We start from the raw sequence: 17,796 nt of genomic DNA on the forward strand, positions 1-17,796 counted from the left end.
AAGTGATTATTGTGGTTCAAGTCTACATATATTTTAAAGATAAAATAGAGACACTTCACTGCTGGATGGAATACAGAACGTGAAAGAAATAAAACACTGAGGTTTTGGCCTAAGCCAAAAGAAGACTGACGTTGCTATTAATTTAGATGCAGAAGAGTAAGTGAAGATCATGAACTCAGTTTGAGACATGTTTAATTTCTACATTTGACAATAGGAGTCTGAAGGTCATGGGAATGTCTGGGTTTGGGAGGTCAACTCTGAAGTCATCAATAGTTAGATAATACATAAAGCTAGGAGATAGGAGAAATCATCACTGGTATTAGCCCAAGATGGAAAGAGAAAAAGTACAGGAACTGAATCCTGGAATAATCAAGCATTAATAGGTCAGGAAGATTAAGAATGACTAACAAAAAAGACTGAGGAGTGGCCAAAGAGATAGGAGGAAAAGCAGGCAAATGCACTGCACTAGAGCCAAATGAAGCAAGTGTTTCAAAAAAGAAGAGACCCAAAGTATGTAATACAGCTGATAAACAGGAATGAGACTGAGAATTGACCAATGCGTTTAGCACTACGGAGATTACAGGTATTGTTCACAAAGCAGGTTAGAAGTTTTTGCGGTAAATGCCCAGCTAGAGTAGATTCAAGAGAAAATGGAGAAAACAGGAGGAGAGAAATGAGAAATAATGATTGTAGACAATTTTTTTAAACTTTTGCTGTAAAGGGAAAGAAATGGGGTGGTAACTTGGTTAGGTGAGTTGGTAATAGAATTTTTTTTTTAATGATGTAGGAAAAAGAGGGGAAACGTTTTGTCCTGAAATAGCAAGAGGGGGTGATTTCTAGAACACAAAAGAGGGACTGCCCTTTTCAAGGAACATGGACGGTTCATTACATTAGAGGATAAAAGGCAATGGAGCAACTAGAAATAACTCTCATTTCAAAGAATTTACTAATGAACATGATATCCAGTGGATTGTAGGCATTACCTTCTTGTTACAATACATTCCTAGGACTCATGGTTAGTCAAGTTTTAAAATAAAGCATAGTTATCAGCAACACTATACTGTAAGCATAGAACCTCACACATGGTAGGCCCTAAAATATTTGTTGTATAAAAAACAATTGTTTGGGGCGCCTGGGTGGCTCAGTCAGTTGGATGTTCGACTCTTGATATTGGCTCAGGTCATGATCCCAGAGTCATGGGATCGAGCCCCATGTCAGGCTCTGCACTGGGTGCAGAGCCTGCTTAAAATTTTTTTTTCTCTCTCTCTCCCTTTACCCATCTCCCTAGCTTGTGTGCCCCCCCAAATAAAAATTAAATAAAAATAAATAGCAATTGTTTATTAAATTGTGATTATTAAATCAATAAAGCTGAAGTCTATACCCTTATAATCATTTGAAATTAACAAAAGTATTCAACATATTAGAGGGAACCAGAATTACCCATTTACATGTAAGTAAACAAGAAGCCTCAGAAGTTCACTGGTTTTTCTGTGTCACGGGGTTTCACAAAGTTGAAAATGAAACCCACGTACTATAATTTCTTGTTAAATACTTTTCCATGCAACCCATACACTCTTGCTTATAAAAAGTAGATGATGGGCTATGAAGTATGCTTAATACATTAAAAGGTAAATTTATAAATACAAAGAACTGAGATTCTTAAATAATTGTGTGTATAATTATATGAACTCTAATAATCTTTTCATATTTAAATCATAATGTTTGCCTTATTAAAAACTTAGCAGTAGTCATGAGAAATACTTTCAATGGCCCATGTCTCATAAAGAAGGTTTCAAGAAAGGTTTCTTTGTATCTAATGAGCATAATGAGATGAAGGAGATGGCTCAGAGTAAAACAAAAGTAAGCCATGAATAAAATCCTGGTGAGTACCACTTACCAACTGTGTGGTGTTGAACAAGTTACTTAACCTCTCTGTGCCTCGGTTGTATCATCTGTAAAATGGGAATAATAATAATAACGACCTCATTGGAATGTTTTGAGGATTAACTGAGATGATACATCTAACCAGTTTAATGAAGGAGCTGGATTCAGAAATCAACATTTCTGTGTCTCCTGATTTCCTCAGGTGAAGAAATGAACCCCAAATAAAATTTCAGGTGGGTGTCTTAGCTTTTCTGCTCATGCTTAGAAAATAAACTATCTGTCCTTTTGTTTGGGAATTAAGTAGTCTAACAATTTCATAGTTTCATTCCATATAGGACTATATAATATACAAAGCCCCAAGCTTCTGTCCTGCCTATAGCTCACCCTTTCACTTAGCTCAGGCTTGTTTCAAGCTTTAAAGTCTACAATGGAGGGTGGGACAAGGCAGTCTCCTTCATGCTGATAGCCTACATTCACAGCAACAATTCCTGACCGTTCCAGAGTCAGACCCTAGGAAAGTGAAATTGGAATGAAAGATCACAGTGGAATGTGGCTGACACAATTGTCATGTGTGTTCAGGGCTTTCTGAATGGCAAGTACACAATTAATGACCCTTCTTCTGGGGCAGGTTCATGGCTTTCTCAAAGAATCTGTCTTCCCCAGTTTTATTTGACTAGCTCTGTTTGTCCTTTGAAATCAATCCTCCAATTTCTCTCTCGTTATTCACCACCTGGGACCTGGGCTTCAAAATCTTACCAACCTTTATTCTGACATTGGAGGACTTGAAGCTTTCCTACCATGTGACTTTCTAATCTATTATAGAGGCAGGGGCATCTCCAGCCACAGCTGTGGCTTTTAGACTTCAGACTATATCCTTCGGCTTCTGGAGGAAATACATCAAGTTCTCATAAGTGTCTGCCCTGAAGTTCCTCTCACTTGGTTCAACTGAATGGTAATCACCCCATCCCTCCTACATGGAATGGTAGATTGTGTACAACAAACCAACAGCTCTCCAAAACAATCCAGTCTCTCTTCTAGCTTTACCATCTCAACCTTTGTTGAGACTTAAAATGGAGTTTGAACTAACGTTGGACTTATTAGTTGGATTATGTCCTAGTACTTTCTGCAAATAGTTACACCTCACTTATTTAACCTCCTTCAAAGAGAAAGACAGAAAGACCCCCATTTTAATATCTGAATACTTAAATAAAACATTGCCTAGCCTAGTGGGAGTGTTTAGAAATATTAGCTATTGTTATTATTCATTATATCTTTTTTTTTAGATTTATTTATTTATTTTGGATGAGAGAGAGAGGGACAGACAGCATAAGCAGGGAGAGTAAAGAGAGAGAGGGAGAGAGAGAATCTCAAGCAGGCTTCGCACTGTCAGCCCAGAGCCCTATGCGGGGCTTGAACTCATAAACTGTGAGATCATGACCTGAGCCAAAACCAAGAGTTGGACACTTAACTGACCAAGCCACCTAGGTGCCCCCATCATATCTTTATTATTTAACATTTAAGGAGTGGATTCACAGAAAAGGAAATGGGGAGGAAAAAGTCAAAAATGTTTAAAAACCAAGATAGTGTGGTGTCATACAAGTTAACAGTGTAAGGTGTTTGGCTTTTTAGTTTGTTTTGTTTCGCTCTTTGAGAAGGGAGTCATCACAGTGTCAAATTTTGCAGTGAATTTTAATAAAACAGACCTACTGCATCCATCACTTGGCTGCTGATTACATCATTTTGAGCAGGGAATCTGAGGGAAAGCCAGACTTCAGTTGCTCAAAGGTGAATAGAAAATGAAGAAATTGAGACAGTGAGAACAGGCAAGTTGGGAAATAAAGTTACAGGAAAAGAAAAGATAGACTGGTAGCTAAGCGGAGACACAGTGTTAAGCAACTCTTTTGTGGGTATTGTTGTACTTTTACTTTTAAGAAATTGATTTGGATATGTTACAAAAAAGCCAACTGATAGAGCGAGAAAGATTGAAGATAGTAGAGACAAAAAAATAATCAAAAGGACATGAGAAGGGGACATCAAAGATCTAGAGGCAGGTACTAGCCTTAAACAAAAAGGGCAATGCTTAAGATTGGACAACACAAGAAAATGAAGATGAGTATGGAATAAATAAATGTACAGGGATTTGTGGGAAGAGAATCAGTATTAGAGGACATCAAAACTAGTAATCTAGGAAAGGAATGGTTATAAAGAATTAAGGACATGGGAATTATAAGATGAAATAATTAATAGTATTGCTTGGCACAGAGATGCCAAGGAGCATGGCAATGAAAGAGGATCACTAGATTTGCAAAATCTGTATCCAGTGATGGCATGCAGAAGTGTATTTTTAAGAAAATGGTGATGATAGACATCTGAAAATAAAGGTTAAGAAAGACATATAAATAAAGAGATCTAAATCATGAGAAACAAAGGCTGCTTGTGAACACCATTTCATTTGGCCAGGGGAAAAATAACTAACTGGAAGAAAGAAAAGCACATTAAGAAAATAGAATAACTATAATAAGAGGCAGCAAAAGATGTAGCATCTTTGACAGAGCAAGGGATAAAATGCTTAGTGCACTAACATTAGGTTTCATTGAAAAGGAAAGAGTTCAATCCAGATATTATCTTCTCAGTAGAATAAGAAGGGATATTGTTTGACTCAATCACGGGACATGTGAAACTGGTCATTGAGGAAGTGGAAAATTGGGGGAAGCCATTTAGAAGAGTGTAGTTAAGAATTTTTTTTAAAAAAAAGATAAAGGACTTCCAAAATTTGATAAAGATTGCAGAGTACGGCATTTTTGTGCTTTCAATTCGTGCTGGTGTTCATTATTACCCAGCAAAATTATGCAGTTAAGGTTGGCTAAGGATAATTATGATAATATCTATAATAATAATAACAGCATCAATAGCGGCATTTAACATTTATTGAGCATGTACTATCTGTGAGGCATTGAATTGATCATTTGACATGTTCCAGGTCATTTAGTCCTCATAATAATCCTATGAGGTAGGTCTATCATTATTTGAATTAACTACTTTAACCAGAGTCACTGAGCTAGTATGTTGCAAGCCACAAAGATACCTAGGAGGTAGTCTGTCACCAGAATAAAAGTGACTCTCTATAAGTGTCACTTAAATATTTTGCATTTTAAAATGTCAAAATATAAACATATTCCTGCTCTCCTTAAGTAGCTTCCTTTAACTTAATTCCTCTCAGAGTAAACTACTAGCACAAACCAATTAATGAAAAATGACTCCTGACATTTTTAAATGTTCAAGGTTTCTGAAGAATATATACATGCCTCCTTTTAACCACTCCCAAGAGAGGATATCATCCCTCCTTTGAATTAAGGAAATAGAGTTTCAGAGAAGTCAAGTTACTTACCAATGGTCCCTCAGCTAATAAGTGGAAGAACTCCAATTCAAATTCAGATCTTCTGACTCAACTTCCAAGTCTTTGCCATTCAGTTCATTACCAGTCTTTGTCCATCCTTTCTCCCCAACATTCTTTACATTTCTATTGTCTTTCTTAGATTCAAGTTGCACAATCCTATTTCAAATTCCCACAACCCACCAGAATTATTACATTATCACAATAAGCTGTCCCTAACATAATAATGGCCCAAATGACCCTTTTAGCTTATATTTGTGATAGACCAGTTACCGTGGTGGTCCTTATGCTTCATCCCCTCCTGTAATTTTGCCATGTAATTATGTATTGCCTTCCACTCTGTCTCTGGGCTTGGCCATAACTTTTACCAAAATAAGACTCAACCAGAAGCTTAAAAACCACTTGCTTGTCTCTGCTTTGCTCTTACTCCTCTTCCACGACCATGAGAACTTGCCAGGGCTAGCCTATTGCAGGATTACACACATACATAGAGATGAATGGCCCCAGTTGGTCCAGCCAAGGCCATCCTAATTCAAACAATAGCCACTTAACATACAGCTAACTGAGCCAACCTTCAGCTAACCATAAATTGGGCTAACCATAAACTGGGCGTAAATGAGCCCAGGCAAGATCAACCAATCTAAGTCAAGATCAGCTGAATTCCATAAATCCAAAATTTTACATGAGGTTTTACACTGAGATTTTGTGTTGTTTGTTACATAGCATAATTTTATTTATTGTTTAAGTGTTCTTATTAACATTCCAGTTAGTTAACATACAGTTATTAGTTTTAGGTGTATAATGTAGTGATTCACCACTTCCATACAACACCTGATGTTCATCACAACAAGCTCACACATTAATCCCCATCACCTATTTTACCCATCCCCCCACCTACCTTCCTTCCAGTAACTATTAGTTTGTTCTCTATAGTTAAGAGTCTGTTTCTTGGTTTGCCTGTCTCTTTTTTCCCCTTTCCTCATTTGTTTTGTTTCTTATACTCCACATATGAGTGAAATCATATGGTATTTGTCTTTCTACACAGCGATAGATAGCTAATGAGTACATTATGTAATCCATCCTAAATCAAAATGGCAGAGTAATATTCCTTCATCATTACCTCATCATGTCACCAGTTCACTCAAAATTCTACTGATCATACTGTGTACAAACTCCTATTGTTAACAGGTCATATTCCTCCACTGCCAGTATATATAATTTCATTCCTACACTACAACCCTTTGACAAACAAATCTTTCAGTTATTCTCCTTATTTGATTCCTATATAGTCTTTCAAAAAATAAAAGCAAAACTCAGGCATGCTGCTAGTTAATCTGTCTTCTTTGTGCAAATTAGGAACCTCAGGCCTAGAGTAGAAAGAAGAGCATAGGCTGAACTTTAACCCCCCAAAAGTCTTTGAGAGGGCCCTATGCACAACTCTACAACTCCACACAGAATATATTTGAATTATTTCCAACATTTTCGTAAAAAGACCTCCTTAATATCACTTTACACATGAAAGTTTCTATATTTAATCATATGCCTAGATTATAGCTCAAAATTTTTTCAATACTTGTACAATCTTCTGGTACTATATTAAGTTGGGTTCGTTTATATATTGTTTCTAAGCAAATTTATTTCCTAAGTTCTCTGGGAGCCAAATAATGTGCCTTTTCTCCTTTATCCCCTTTTTAAATATATGTAACTAGTTAATAATACACAGAAGATCCTCAATATATGCTAAATGAAGAACTAATATATTTTATGTATAATATATATGTATATATCTATATATAAATAATATAAATAAATATAAAAATAGAATATAAATAATATATTATAGTAATTTTTTAATACTGTAAATAAAAATATGTAAATATAAACTAAATATAAATATATTTTCATATAAATTATATATATATATAAAATGGACTTTTTATAATGGAAAGTTCACTCCTCTTACCTCCTCTTACCTTTCCTGTAAATATTCTTAATAAGCATATTAGTAATTGACAAATATCTGTCCTGTACTCAAAAATTTTAAAACTATTTGATTAATATTCCTAGTAAATTATTCTAACGCTCCATACATATACAGAAATTAATTTATCTTTTGGCATTGGAGACAAAACAAATGCAAGCCTTTTTATATTTATACATTGCAAATTAATTAGTTTTTACTTATATTATTTTCTTTAATCATCACAGACTACCCTGTGAAGTATTAGTATGAACTGATTTTTATAGCCTGGAAACCTGAAGTCCTGACTCAAGTTGATGATGCACAGAAGAGCCACAATACAAACTAGATCTTCCTGTATCAAGTTTATTGCTACTTCTCCATCCAAATGAATATGCATTTAGTTCTGATTTTACTTTAAAAGCCCTCACTCCAGACCTGGTACTCCACTCGTTCACAGGGTTAGAGGATTAAGATATGCTCCTGTTCTGAAGAAGCATATAGTCCAGGTTGGGAAACAGGCATATACACAGATAATTTAATGATAATATGGGAAATTATAAGGCTAAGGAACACAGAGGAAATGTACTTGAGGGTTCAGAGAAGCCTTCCTGGAAGAGATAAAGTCTTGGCTAAGTTTAGACGTGAAGCAAAGACATTGAGGAAAAACATTATGGGCATAGAGATGAATATGTACAAAGGAGAGACCGGAAAAGCCTGAAGCTTATGGAGATCCTGCAAGCTGAGCAATATTATTCAAACACATGGCATGACGCATTTGCTAAAGTGGAAATGTTAGGAGATGTAAAAACAAAGAAGTTTGGGACCAGGTGCAAAAACAAAAACAAACAAAAAACATATAGAGAGATTTGAGAATTATTTAGAAGATTAAAAACAATATGGCTAAATGATGATTGAATTTAGGACTGTCAGGTGTCTGGGTGAGGAGATAGAGCACCCAGATTTGGGTGGGGAATGGGAGGCAGAGGATGACTGAGTTTGGGGCATGTTGAATCTGAGGTTCTATGGAACATTTAAATTCATCCGTGCATAAGAAAGGTAGAAAATTGAGTGTGAAGGTTAGAAACATCAGGCCTGGTGATGTGCAATTATAAGTACTCTTTAAACACAGTTACGCCCAATCAAGTGATGAAAAACTAAACACTATGGCTACAAAATACTTTATATGGTTAGGATTGTTAAAATCATCGCTAAGTTTGTTCATAAAGGAATGTTCTGAGAGAAAGTGACTAAAGCAAAGCATCAAATCACCAACACCTAAAAGTATTATATAAAACATAGTGTGTCATAAAGTTTGATTGACTCTGCTTTGAATTCTATCCCATGTTTGTTAAAATAATTTTCATTTTTATGTTATTGTAGTAGTTTTCAATTTTACATGCTTTATTCTGTCTCAAAACACACATTTATAGTAGTCATTTTCTCCTTCCAGCTAAGTATCCAATGCAATGCCACTGAACAGTGCAGGCACATTGCTTACAAAAAAGTCAAAAATATTCAAAGATACCAGTTAAAGAAAAATATTCCTCTGTTGCCTGCAGGATACCCAGAGCGCTTAAGTTACAGATTAGATTATTTAAAATTTACTTTAAAAATATTATAGGACCATCACTGTCTTTAAGGACCTGTGAATTGCAGGCATTATTCAAATACGTAGAATAGTAAGATGTAAATCAACAACAAGAAAAGTGTCAAAGTATTCACAAAAGACTTTGGGACTATGTCCATCTGAATATACAGGTTCATAATCCCTAACCTATAATTCCAAAACCCATATACCCTGAAAACTGATATTTTATTTGTAAGTGTGTTGCAAACTTGATAGGTACAAAACTAAAGCTGTACTAATGTGAGAGATTTATGGTCTTTATTTTTTCCATGCAATAGGAATATTCATATAATTCTTTTCAGATATGAAAACGTAGAATTATAGGGTGCTTCCCAGAATGCATCTAGTTTTCCATAATATACATCATTTACTTACAAAAAAGTCAAGAAAATTCTGAACTCTGAAACACACTAGCCCCAGAGTGTTGAGATAAGAGATTGCAGACCAATATAATTCAAATCCAAAACTTAAAATTTTAGGGGTGCCTGGGTGGCTCAGTGGGTTGGGCGTCCAACTTTGACTCAGGTCATAATCTCATGGTTCATGAGTTTGAGCCCCACATCGAGCTCTGTGCTGACAGCTCAGAGCCTGGAGCCTGTTTCAGATTCTGTGTCTCCCTCTCTCTCTGTCCCTCCCCTGCTCACACTCTGTCTCTGTCTCTCTCAAAAATAAATAAACATTAAACAATTTTTAAAAAAACTTAAAATTTTAGATGTTATTATAATCAAAATATTCAATACAGCTGAAAAATATAACTCTAGGTAAAGATATGATAGCTGTCTTTTGAGGTGAATCAACTCATTCTGTGTAATTAAATAAACCGGTGTACCAACGGGTGAGGGTTACAGAAAACAGTATTGCATCTTAACACAAGACAAACTGAAAACAAAAAGGACTACAACAAGAGTTCTTCATATAGGGTTATGGGGTTACCTAGTGGGGATGTGATAAAGGATTCTAGGTGATCCTTTCCATTCTGAGAGTCTTTAATATCTCAACAACACACTTCAAGTTAATAGTACATCTGGGTTTAGAATTTTATCAACTTTGATTATATAATTTTCAATTTTTATGAAAAGATATTTGCTACAAGACATAACTTCATGGAGAGAGGTCAAGTCGTCAACATTTCTATACTGTCGTTAAAGTGGAGGGCCAATCAAATTTGTATTTAAGAGAAAAATATAGTGTATTGGGGTTGATTATTAAAAATATCATTCATATTCTATAATTTTTCTCATACCTAAAACAAACACAATTATTCTATTCTTAAATAAGAAAACTGAGTGTCAGTACTAACTTTGTATGTAAATAAGCTTGAAATTCTTAAAATGGTATCTTTTTCTATAAAATAAGATGCTTGACAAACATATTGAAAAATAGCTAATCTAACAATTTTAAGTTTCTTAGAGTAAGGCTGAACTTTTGCCTTTTCTCTAACTTCCAAAATATATTTTCAAGAAACTGGTTGAAATGTTTTTGAAGAAGAGGGTATAATACATTGAAAATTCCAAGAATTTTTGAGCAGGTGCTAGGCATTTTTAAAGAAAGACAGTAGACTTCCAAACTATGATTATTTCCAAAGACAGACCACACAGCTGAAAATGGAAAACACATATTTCCAAATGTCATAATACTGTTTAAAGAGCAAGAAAGAGAAAACTAACTATTCCCATATTTGGGTGATTGAAAGCTGATCAACAGGTGATTTTTCTACACCCACCAAAACATTCAGATAAAATTTTCAAAAGAAAGACCTGATAGGAACTCAGCCTTCACACCCACCATCACCAAAGTACTACAAATTTAAGATAAGATTTTATGTGAACCAGTAGTAATCTATTCTTATGCTTTTCTCACCAAAACATACATATCATACATTTTAAGCAAAAAGATAATTCTAAGAATAGAAATAAAGCAGTCTTGTCACATTTGTGATTGCAATAGGAAAGACAAATATTACCAGGAATCATACCTGTGGCAGGGCTGAATTGAGCTGTCTCTGGAGCGAATCTCTGTCATAGATGACATCCTGCAGTCTTTGCTGGGCAAGTGAGAGGCTTTCTTGGGTCTCCCGAAGGGTGTCTAGAAGACGGTCCCTTTCATCTAGCATATTCACCATCAGCTGCTCAAAATGGGAGTCTGAGTCTGAGCCACTGCTTTGGGACCCCCTTTGGCTCATTGGGGTGTCCTCATTAATCGTGGGCATCACTTCACACATCATTGCTTAAAGGAAGTAAAGGGGAGGGAAGTCTTAGTACTAAGAAACTACTTGCGATAATGCCACTTGACCCTCAACTCACCAAACTCTGCAACTCATTAGTCTGATTGTCTCTTTCTTCTCCTACACACTGTTCCAACTCCAACTAAATATTTTGACCTCAATGAAATATGATTCATTGACTTCTGCCAATCTACATCCTTTCTCTTTTATTGATAATCTATAAAGCTTCTACCCAAGATACAACTTGGTTTCACCTACTTCTCGAAGATTTGGGGTTTTTTTCATGATTTATTCCTCCAATTCAATTTATAGTAATATGTTATTCAACTTACTAATAAGTGATCTTCACCTGTAAGTTTACAAATCTCTTATAGCTAACACCTCCATTTTACCCTTATTTGTTATATTGTTAAAAGCAAGCAGAGTGTCTGGCTCTTAATGGGTAGGAAGTAAATGATTTTTGAATGACTTAAATAATTGAATGAATTAATGTTCACTCGTTCATTTAGGAAACCTATGAATAATTGAGTATTCATTTTATATAATAATCAGTTTTGACTTTTTAATTTTACCAACAGATTTTTTTGCATACCAACTAGTTTATAGTTTCTTGACTTTACAACTCCCATTTTATTACTTTTATGTGCTCTCTACCTAAATTGTTAAGGTGGTCTACATAAAGTAGATAAAGTGATATTGACTAAATTTGATAGAGGCTTTATGAAACAGACTGAGGTGCATAAGTTTGTTTAGGTCATTATTCCCCTAATTACTGTTAGTATTCCTTTGTCTCCTGAGAACTGCATTGTCTGCTTTCCATCCAAACAATACAAGCTAACACTCTTTCAAATATTCCACAAAACAGACACCATAAACTACATTAGCTAATGTAGTAACTTCACATCTCAGCTGTTAATCACAAGGTTCCAGTCATGAAATAAATGAACTGCTTAGAATATTTTTAAATCATTTATTAATTTGATTTAAAATAGACAACAGACTTTTAGATATACTGATATACTGTATAGCATTTTAAAAATCAGAAATTATCTCATTTTCCCTTTTACCTTCTATCTTATGTTTGAAAAAGAATCAAACCCATCTCAATTTCAGTTGTTGTACTGAGGCCAGGAGCTATTAATTAGAGGGCTTGGTTTTGCAGAAGGCTGATGTGGAGAAATACTGGTTTTGCTGTTGATCCTGGAGCATTCTTTGGTTTTATAATGCGAGTTCAATTCATTTTTCTGCCTATATATTCCTGTCCTTGGGGAAAATATTTCTGGTGATATAGTCAAATAAAATGTCAAGACTTAACAGGTCAATAGTTAATTACTTTTATGCAATTCTTCATATAAATTGGGTTATTGAGGAGATAAATTCAATTATCTGAATGATTTGGTCAGGGCACACTGAAAACTAGGAGAAACTTTTTAAAAGATAAAAGGAAAGTATCTTGTGACTGATATTCTACATAAAAATGTAAGGGGGGGGGATGAATTGTAGGATAATTCAAGATAATAGTTTGAATTGTTGCTCATCACTCCAAACACTGGGCTACCTGAAGGCAAAAGAATTGACTTGTTCAATTTCTTATTCACCCTAAAATAAGTAAAAGAATAGATACATAAGATGTATTTAAATGCACACGCGAGTGCGCACACACATTGTTACTATTGCTAACCACTTAACAGATAAAAATATAATATTTTTTGTATTTTTCTCAATTTGAATTTTATTGAAACACTATCACAAAAATGGAAAGAAGACTCGTTTCTAACTGCTATACATCTTCTTTTCATTAATTGAGAAGGAATTGGGAAAAAAAATGTTCCAACGCATTTGAATATTAAAAACAATTAGTTCACATGCCATGCATGAAAATCCACACACTGAACAGCTGTGTCATTCTGAGAAATCATTAGCAGGAGCCAATGTGTTTCTTTTTGACATTTAAGGTTAAAACAAAACACTGGGAGAGGAAATTATAGCACTGTGACAATTTGTGCCAGAACACTTGCAAGGTTTACATTTTAGGGTTACTTAAACATTCTTAAATCCGTATTTTACATCATATCCTTCTTGGGAAAAAGCCCTTCGTGCATCTTAACTCTGAATTACTCATAAAAACTTGAAATTCCAAGGAAAAGCATAACTGCAGTGATTACCTCAGCTACAATGCCCTCCTGGATATACTACCCTAGTGCTAACAAAGGCTTGGTGTCACCATGGGACATTACACATTCACGAACTTTAGGCTCTTATATCAGTATAAAAGCTGGTGTCTGATTTAGTCAGTCCAGAGATGCTACAATGAGAAGTAGCTTAGGGACTTAGGGTCTTAGCCTATTAATTCACTCAACTTGATTTCACAACTAAGGCGTTGGAAGGAGAGCAAGTCACATCACCTCTCAAAACCTCAGTATTCTCTTCTGTAAGGGAGGGGTAGAATCCATGATTTTCTTTTAAAACAAGCCCATTGTAAGGCTTCAGTAGAATACCTGACTGAGATAACACAGTAAAATTCTAAAGGGCAATTAAAAATTCTAGTATTTATTTAGTTATTGTATAAAGTGAACAACATTAACCTTTTCAGACAGAATATTTTCCCTTTATGATTCATTCTAATTCTAGGCCTAAAGTTTTAATTCCAGTGGGTACTCTGAACTCTTTAAATCCAATTGGGGGAAATTAAACTATGCAAAAGTTACTTAGGAAATAGATGACTTAATCTGCTTTTTCTTCACCAACAGACAACCCAGATGAGCAAATCTAAAGTCTTTTCACCAAAACTAGAAGAAAAATTTTTTTTCTAAAAAATTTAAAGGCCACTTTCATGAACTAGCTTAGTTTCTGGCACTAGAACTCCTATCCTGTCTTATATAAATGACAAAATACTTGTATAACCCTGAAGACAAAATACAACTTGTTTCTAAATGCATATTTGGGTATTAAGATCATATATTCAAGGTAAGAGTTAAACACCCTATTGTAGAATGGCCAACATCTGAAGCAACTTCCAAAGGCTGTCTACCCTCTAGTGTACTCCATCTTTCTATACCACTTTTAACTTTTACAATCATTTTCAGTCTTAAAAATTGTATTGTACCACATAATTCCTGAAAAACCAGGAAGGACATCCTAACAGCTCACTTGGATATTTACCCTTTCAGCACCCCTCTCCAAAGCCAATTGAATTTATGAATTATGTTATCCTCTTCTAGATGCTGATGCCTGTTCATTAAATTACCTAAGGTTTCAAGACCTAGTTAGAGACATTGTTTATTTTGTTGTGAAAGGGAAAAAAAATGATAATCTGATTGGTTTAATTGTCCCAGTGCTTAAATTTAGCTGGAAGAATTTTATACCAGGAAAACCAACTCCCTTACTCTTAGTATGTAACCTTGACTGTCTTCCAGATCTCACAGATTTCAAAATAAAAGTTTTGAATGCCCACTGGAGTCGTTACCCAAGGGCTTTCAAGATCCAATGTGTTTCTTAGTAATATACGCCTCTCAAGAAGTACTTATTCAGATATGACAATGTTACAAAAGGCTTTTTTTCTGTCAATGAATCACTTTATTGAAGCAAATCCTTGGGATTTAGACCCGACTAGAGGCAAAGATGCAATTATTCTGGGTAGTTAGTTTCCTCTTCAAAGATTTAGTCTTAAGAACCAACCCAGCTCCACCTCAGTTAACCCACAAGGAGAGAAATCCTAGCCATTGTCTGATTACATTACATGAATATTCCTCCTCCTATTTAACTCTTTGAAATCCCTTGTCCTCAGGAAATATTATTACCACCTCTAATGGAAGCATTTTGCACTTTCTTTACCCCAGTGCTTTTACAGATGGCCAGGAGCCAGCCCTCGCCACACAGCTGGACAGTTATCTCTCAGCCACACCCCCCCACCACCACCCTGAAGTTGACTTCATAATTTCCACACTAAAATTCTGTATGGTTTGCCCAACGAGAGACAGCCAAGTCGGGAGGAGGTGGAGAAACAGGAGAAGGGAGAGGATGGGGGTGGAAAGCAAAAGGTATGGAACAGTAATTGGCAAGGAGGAATTTGCATCTCATCTTCCCTGGGGGCGGGGTGGGGCCGGGGAGGGGGGTGGTAAAAAATAAATAAATAAATAAATAAACAAGGCGGAATGGAAACCTTGCAACTCGAACACAGTTTCGGTACCTAATGTCTGTAATTTCGGGTCCTGCTTCTTCAGTTGATCAATGACAACCGCAGTCTCAGGCTTGACGAGAGGGGAAGCTCACAGCCGGCACTCCTGGACCATTTCCCTAGCAACCGGAGGAGAAAGGCAGCTTAGACACTCGCGTGCCCCGGCGCCCTCCCTGAACGTGCCCCGGCTGGGTGGCGTGGCAGCAGCCCGGCATCTTCCCGCGGCTCCGTCAGCAGCCAAAAGGAGAAGCGTCCATCGGAAAAATGGCATATTACAAATTTTGCTTTGGGAAGCAGAGCTCGGTTCAGACCATTGTCAAAGGGAGGAGAGGGGGAGGCGGCTCTTAAAGCAGTAGCGGCCCCTTTGGCGGAGCAACCTCGGCTTCCCGCGTGCAGCTGGTGACCCGGGGCGGGGAGCCGGGAGCAGGGGACTGGGTTGGACTCACAGAAACTTAACCGAGCGGCGCCGCTCCCCCCCGCCCCTCCCCGGCCACCATCCCCCCTCGCAGGCCACCCGGAGGGGGTCCCTGCAAACGCGAGCTTTGGGGAAAGGCGAGAGGAGTATCTGGAAGAGAAGTTCTCCACCCATGCCCCCACCCGGAGCCTCTCCGGAGTTGATGGCTAACGCCGAGAGTTGGGAAGCTAAAGGGAAGCGACTCCCCAGGGATGCGGGGAGCACGACAGGTCGTCTCCCGGCCCCCAGACTGTTTCCGCGCCAGGGCGTCTCATCGAACTCAAAAGAGGCGCCTCTTCTCCGGAGAGGCGAGCCGTCGGCCCCCCACACCCGACTCTCCTCCCAGCCTCTTGGCGAGCCTCGTTGCTTGCACCAGTCGGCCGGGGGGGACCAACCTGCCGGGAGCCGGTGCGGACGCTACAGCATCGTCTCTCCTCACTCGCCTCGTGCTGTCGCTGCCGCCGCTCCTCCTCCCCCGCCTCTCCCCCCTCCTCCTCCTTGGCAGCCGCCACCTCCTCTTCCTCTGGAACCAGGGCTTCCCCTGGAAGCTGCTGCAGTGGTTTCCACCGGCCCTTAAATAAATTCTGAAGTAATCACGTCTTTGCTCTCCTCCTCACGCACACGCGCTCGCGGATACACACGACTCCCTCAAAGCCGCTCCCGGGCTGCTGGGGCTGGCGGCCGTCCCAGCGCCCCCTGAGAAGCCAAGGCTGGGGGTGGGCAGGTGTGGGCAGGGGGTGCGCTCTTCCTCGTCCGGGCTTCCCCCCGCACAATGGTCGCCGCAGGAAAGCGCGTGTCGGCTGGTGCTGTGGGGAGGCCGATGCGCTTGGGCACCTTCTCGCTCTCTGGCCTTCCGTGCTTGTCATTTCTCTAAGCAGCGCCCTGCTCCCCGGACCGAGGCACGGTAGTCATGGTTGACCTGAGTCAAGCTAGGGTGTGGTGGCATCTGTCACTTCTCACTACCTCTCCAGCTCTTCTCCATGCATTGCTTTGGCGATAAGGATGGCGTGCGAAGTCCTCCCCCGCCCTAGTAAATTTCAGCTTTGAGCAAAGTCTGGTCTTTGGAAAGGGGTTCCAGTCCCCCTCTATACCTACACATCTCTTTAAGCTCTTCTCCTTTCCTTCTGCCGTCAGTACAGACTCATTCCGCCAGGAATAGGGAGGAAGCAGGAGACAAAACCAGTACCCACTCTGAGAAGGGAGGAAAGGTTGTCAGGGAAGGAAATTAGCCTCGCCTAGTTTTAGTGAACGGGAAGAGGCCACGGAGAAGGGAACAAGGAGAAGGATTAAACTCTGTGTATAATATGGGGATTAATGCAAGTATCCTCAGGGTTTAGGGCAAGAAATCCAAAAGGCCTGTTTTGCTTTTATGTATCACAAAGAGTCCAAAGCTAACTGAAAAAATAGTTTGTAAACACCATCTCACTTAAATCAAGTACAATATCAGGAAACAGGATCTTTTCTTCTGGAGTAGCATTTAATTCAGTTAGCAACCCCATAGTGAAATGCGAGGTCAAGTTCATATATTTCCCCCTTCTCTTCTAGACTGTTATTCAAATTCTGCATCATGACATAATCCTATAGTAATTAAATATAAGAACTAGGTATTTATCCAAAGGATACAGGAATGCTGTTTCAAAGGGGCACATGCACCCGTGTTTATAACAGCACTATTGACAATAGCCATAGTATGGAAAGAGCCCAAATGTCCATCGACTGATGAGTGGATAAAGAAGATGTGGTGTGTGTGTGTGTGTGTGTGTGTGTGTGTGTGTGTGTGAATATTACTTGGCTATCAAAAAGAATGAAATCTTGTCATTTGCAACAACGTGGTTGGAACTAGAATGTATTATGCTAAGTGAAATAAGTCAGTTGGAGAAAGACAAATATTGTATGATTTCACTCATATGTGAAATTTAAGATACAAAACAGATGAACATAAGGGAAGGGAAGCAAAAATAATGTAAAAACAGAGAGGAAGACAAAGCATAAGAGACTCTTAAATACAGAGAACAAATTGAAAGTTGCTGGGAGGGTGTTGGGGTGGAGGATGGGCTAAAAGAATTGGGACAT

The 17,796-nt window shown here is 37.9% G+C and overlaps 1 protein-coding gene across 5 annotated transcripts in view; it reads right to left on the reverse strand.

Moving 5' to 3' along the window:
* PPFIA2 (PPFI scaffold protein A2) overlaps positions 1-16,818 on the reverse strand; it is a 474,989-nt gene extending 458,171 nt beyond the window's left edge. For 2 of the 5 annotated variants that reach the window (XM_060656860.3, XM_060656861.3), the window contains exons 1-2: positions 15,282-15,702; positions 10,844-11,094 (exon numbers count right to left, since the gene is read on the reverse strand). In XM_060656860.3, coding sequence (XP_060512843.1) covers positions 10,844-11,092 — 249 coding nt within the window. In that variant the 5' untranslated portion in view covers positions 11,093-11,094; positions 15,282-15,702. Of the gene's footprint in view, positions 1-10,843; positions 11,095-15,281; positions 15,706-16,118 lie in introns of those variants that run through there. The other 3 variants (XM_060656859.3, XM_060656864.3, XM_060656862.3) reach the window with 3 other exon arrangements.
* Between the last annotated feature and the right edge of the window lie 978 nt (positions 16,819-17,796).

Source organism: Panthera onca, chromosome B4 (assembly GCF_046562875.1).
Source record: "Panthera onca isolate mPanOnc1 chromosome B4, mPanOnc1 haplotype 2, whole genome shotgun sequence".
Classification (NCBI taxonomy): Eukaryota; Metazoa; Chordata; class Mammalia; order Carnivora; family Felidae; genus Panthera; species Panthera onca.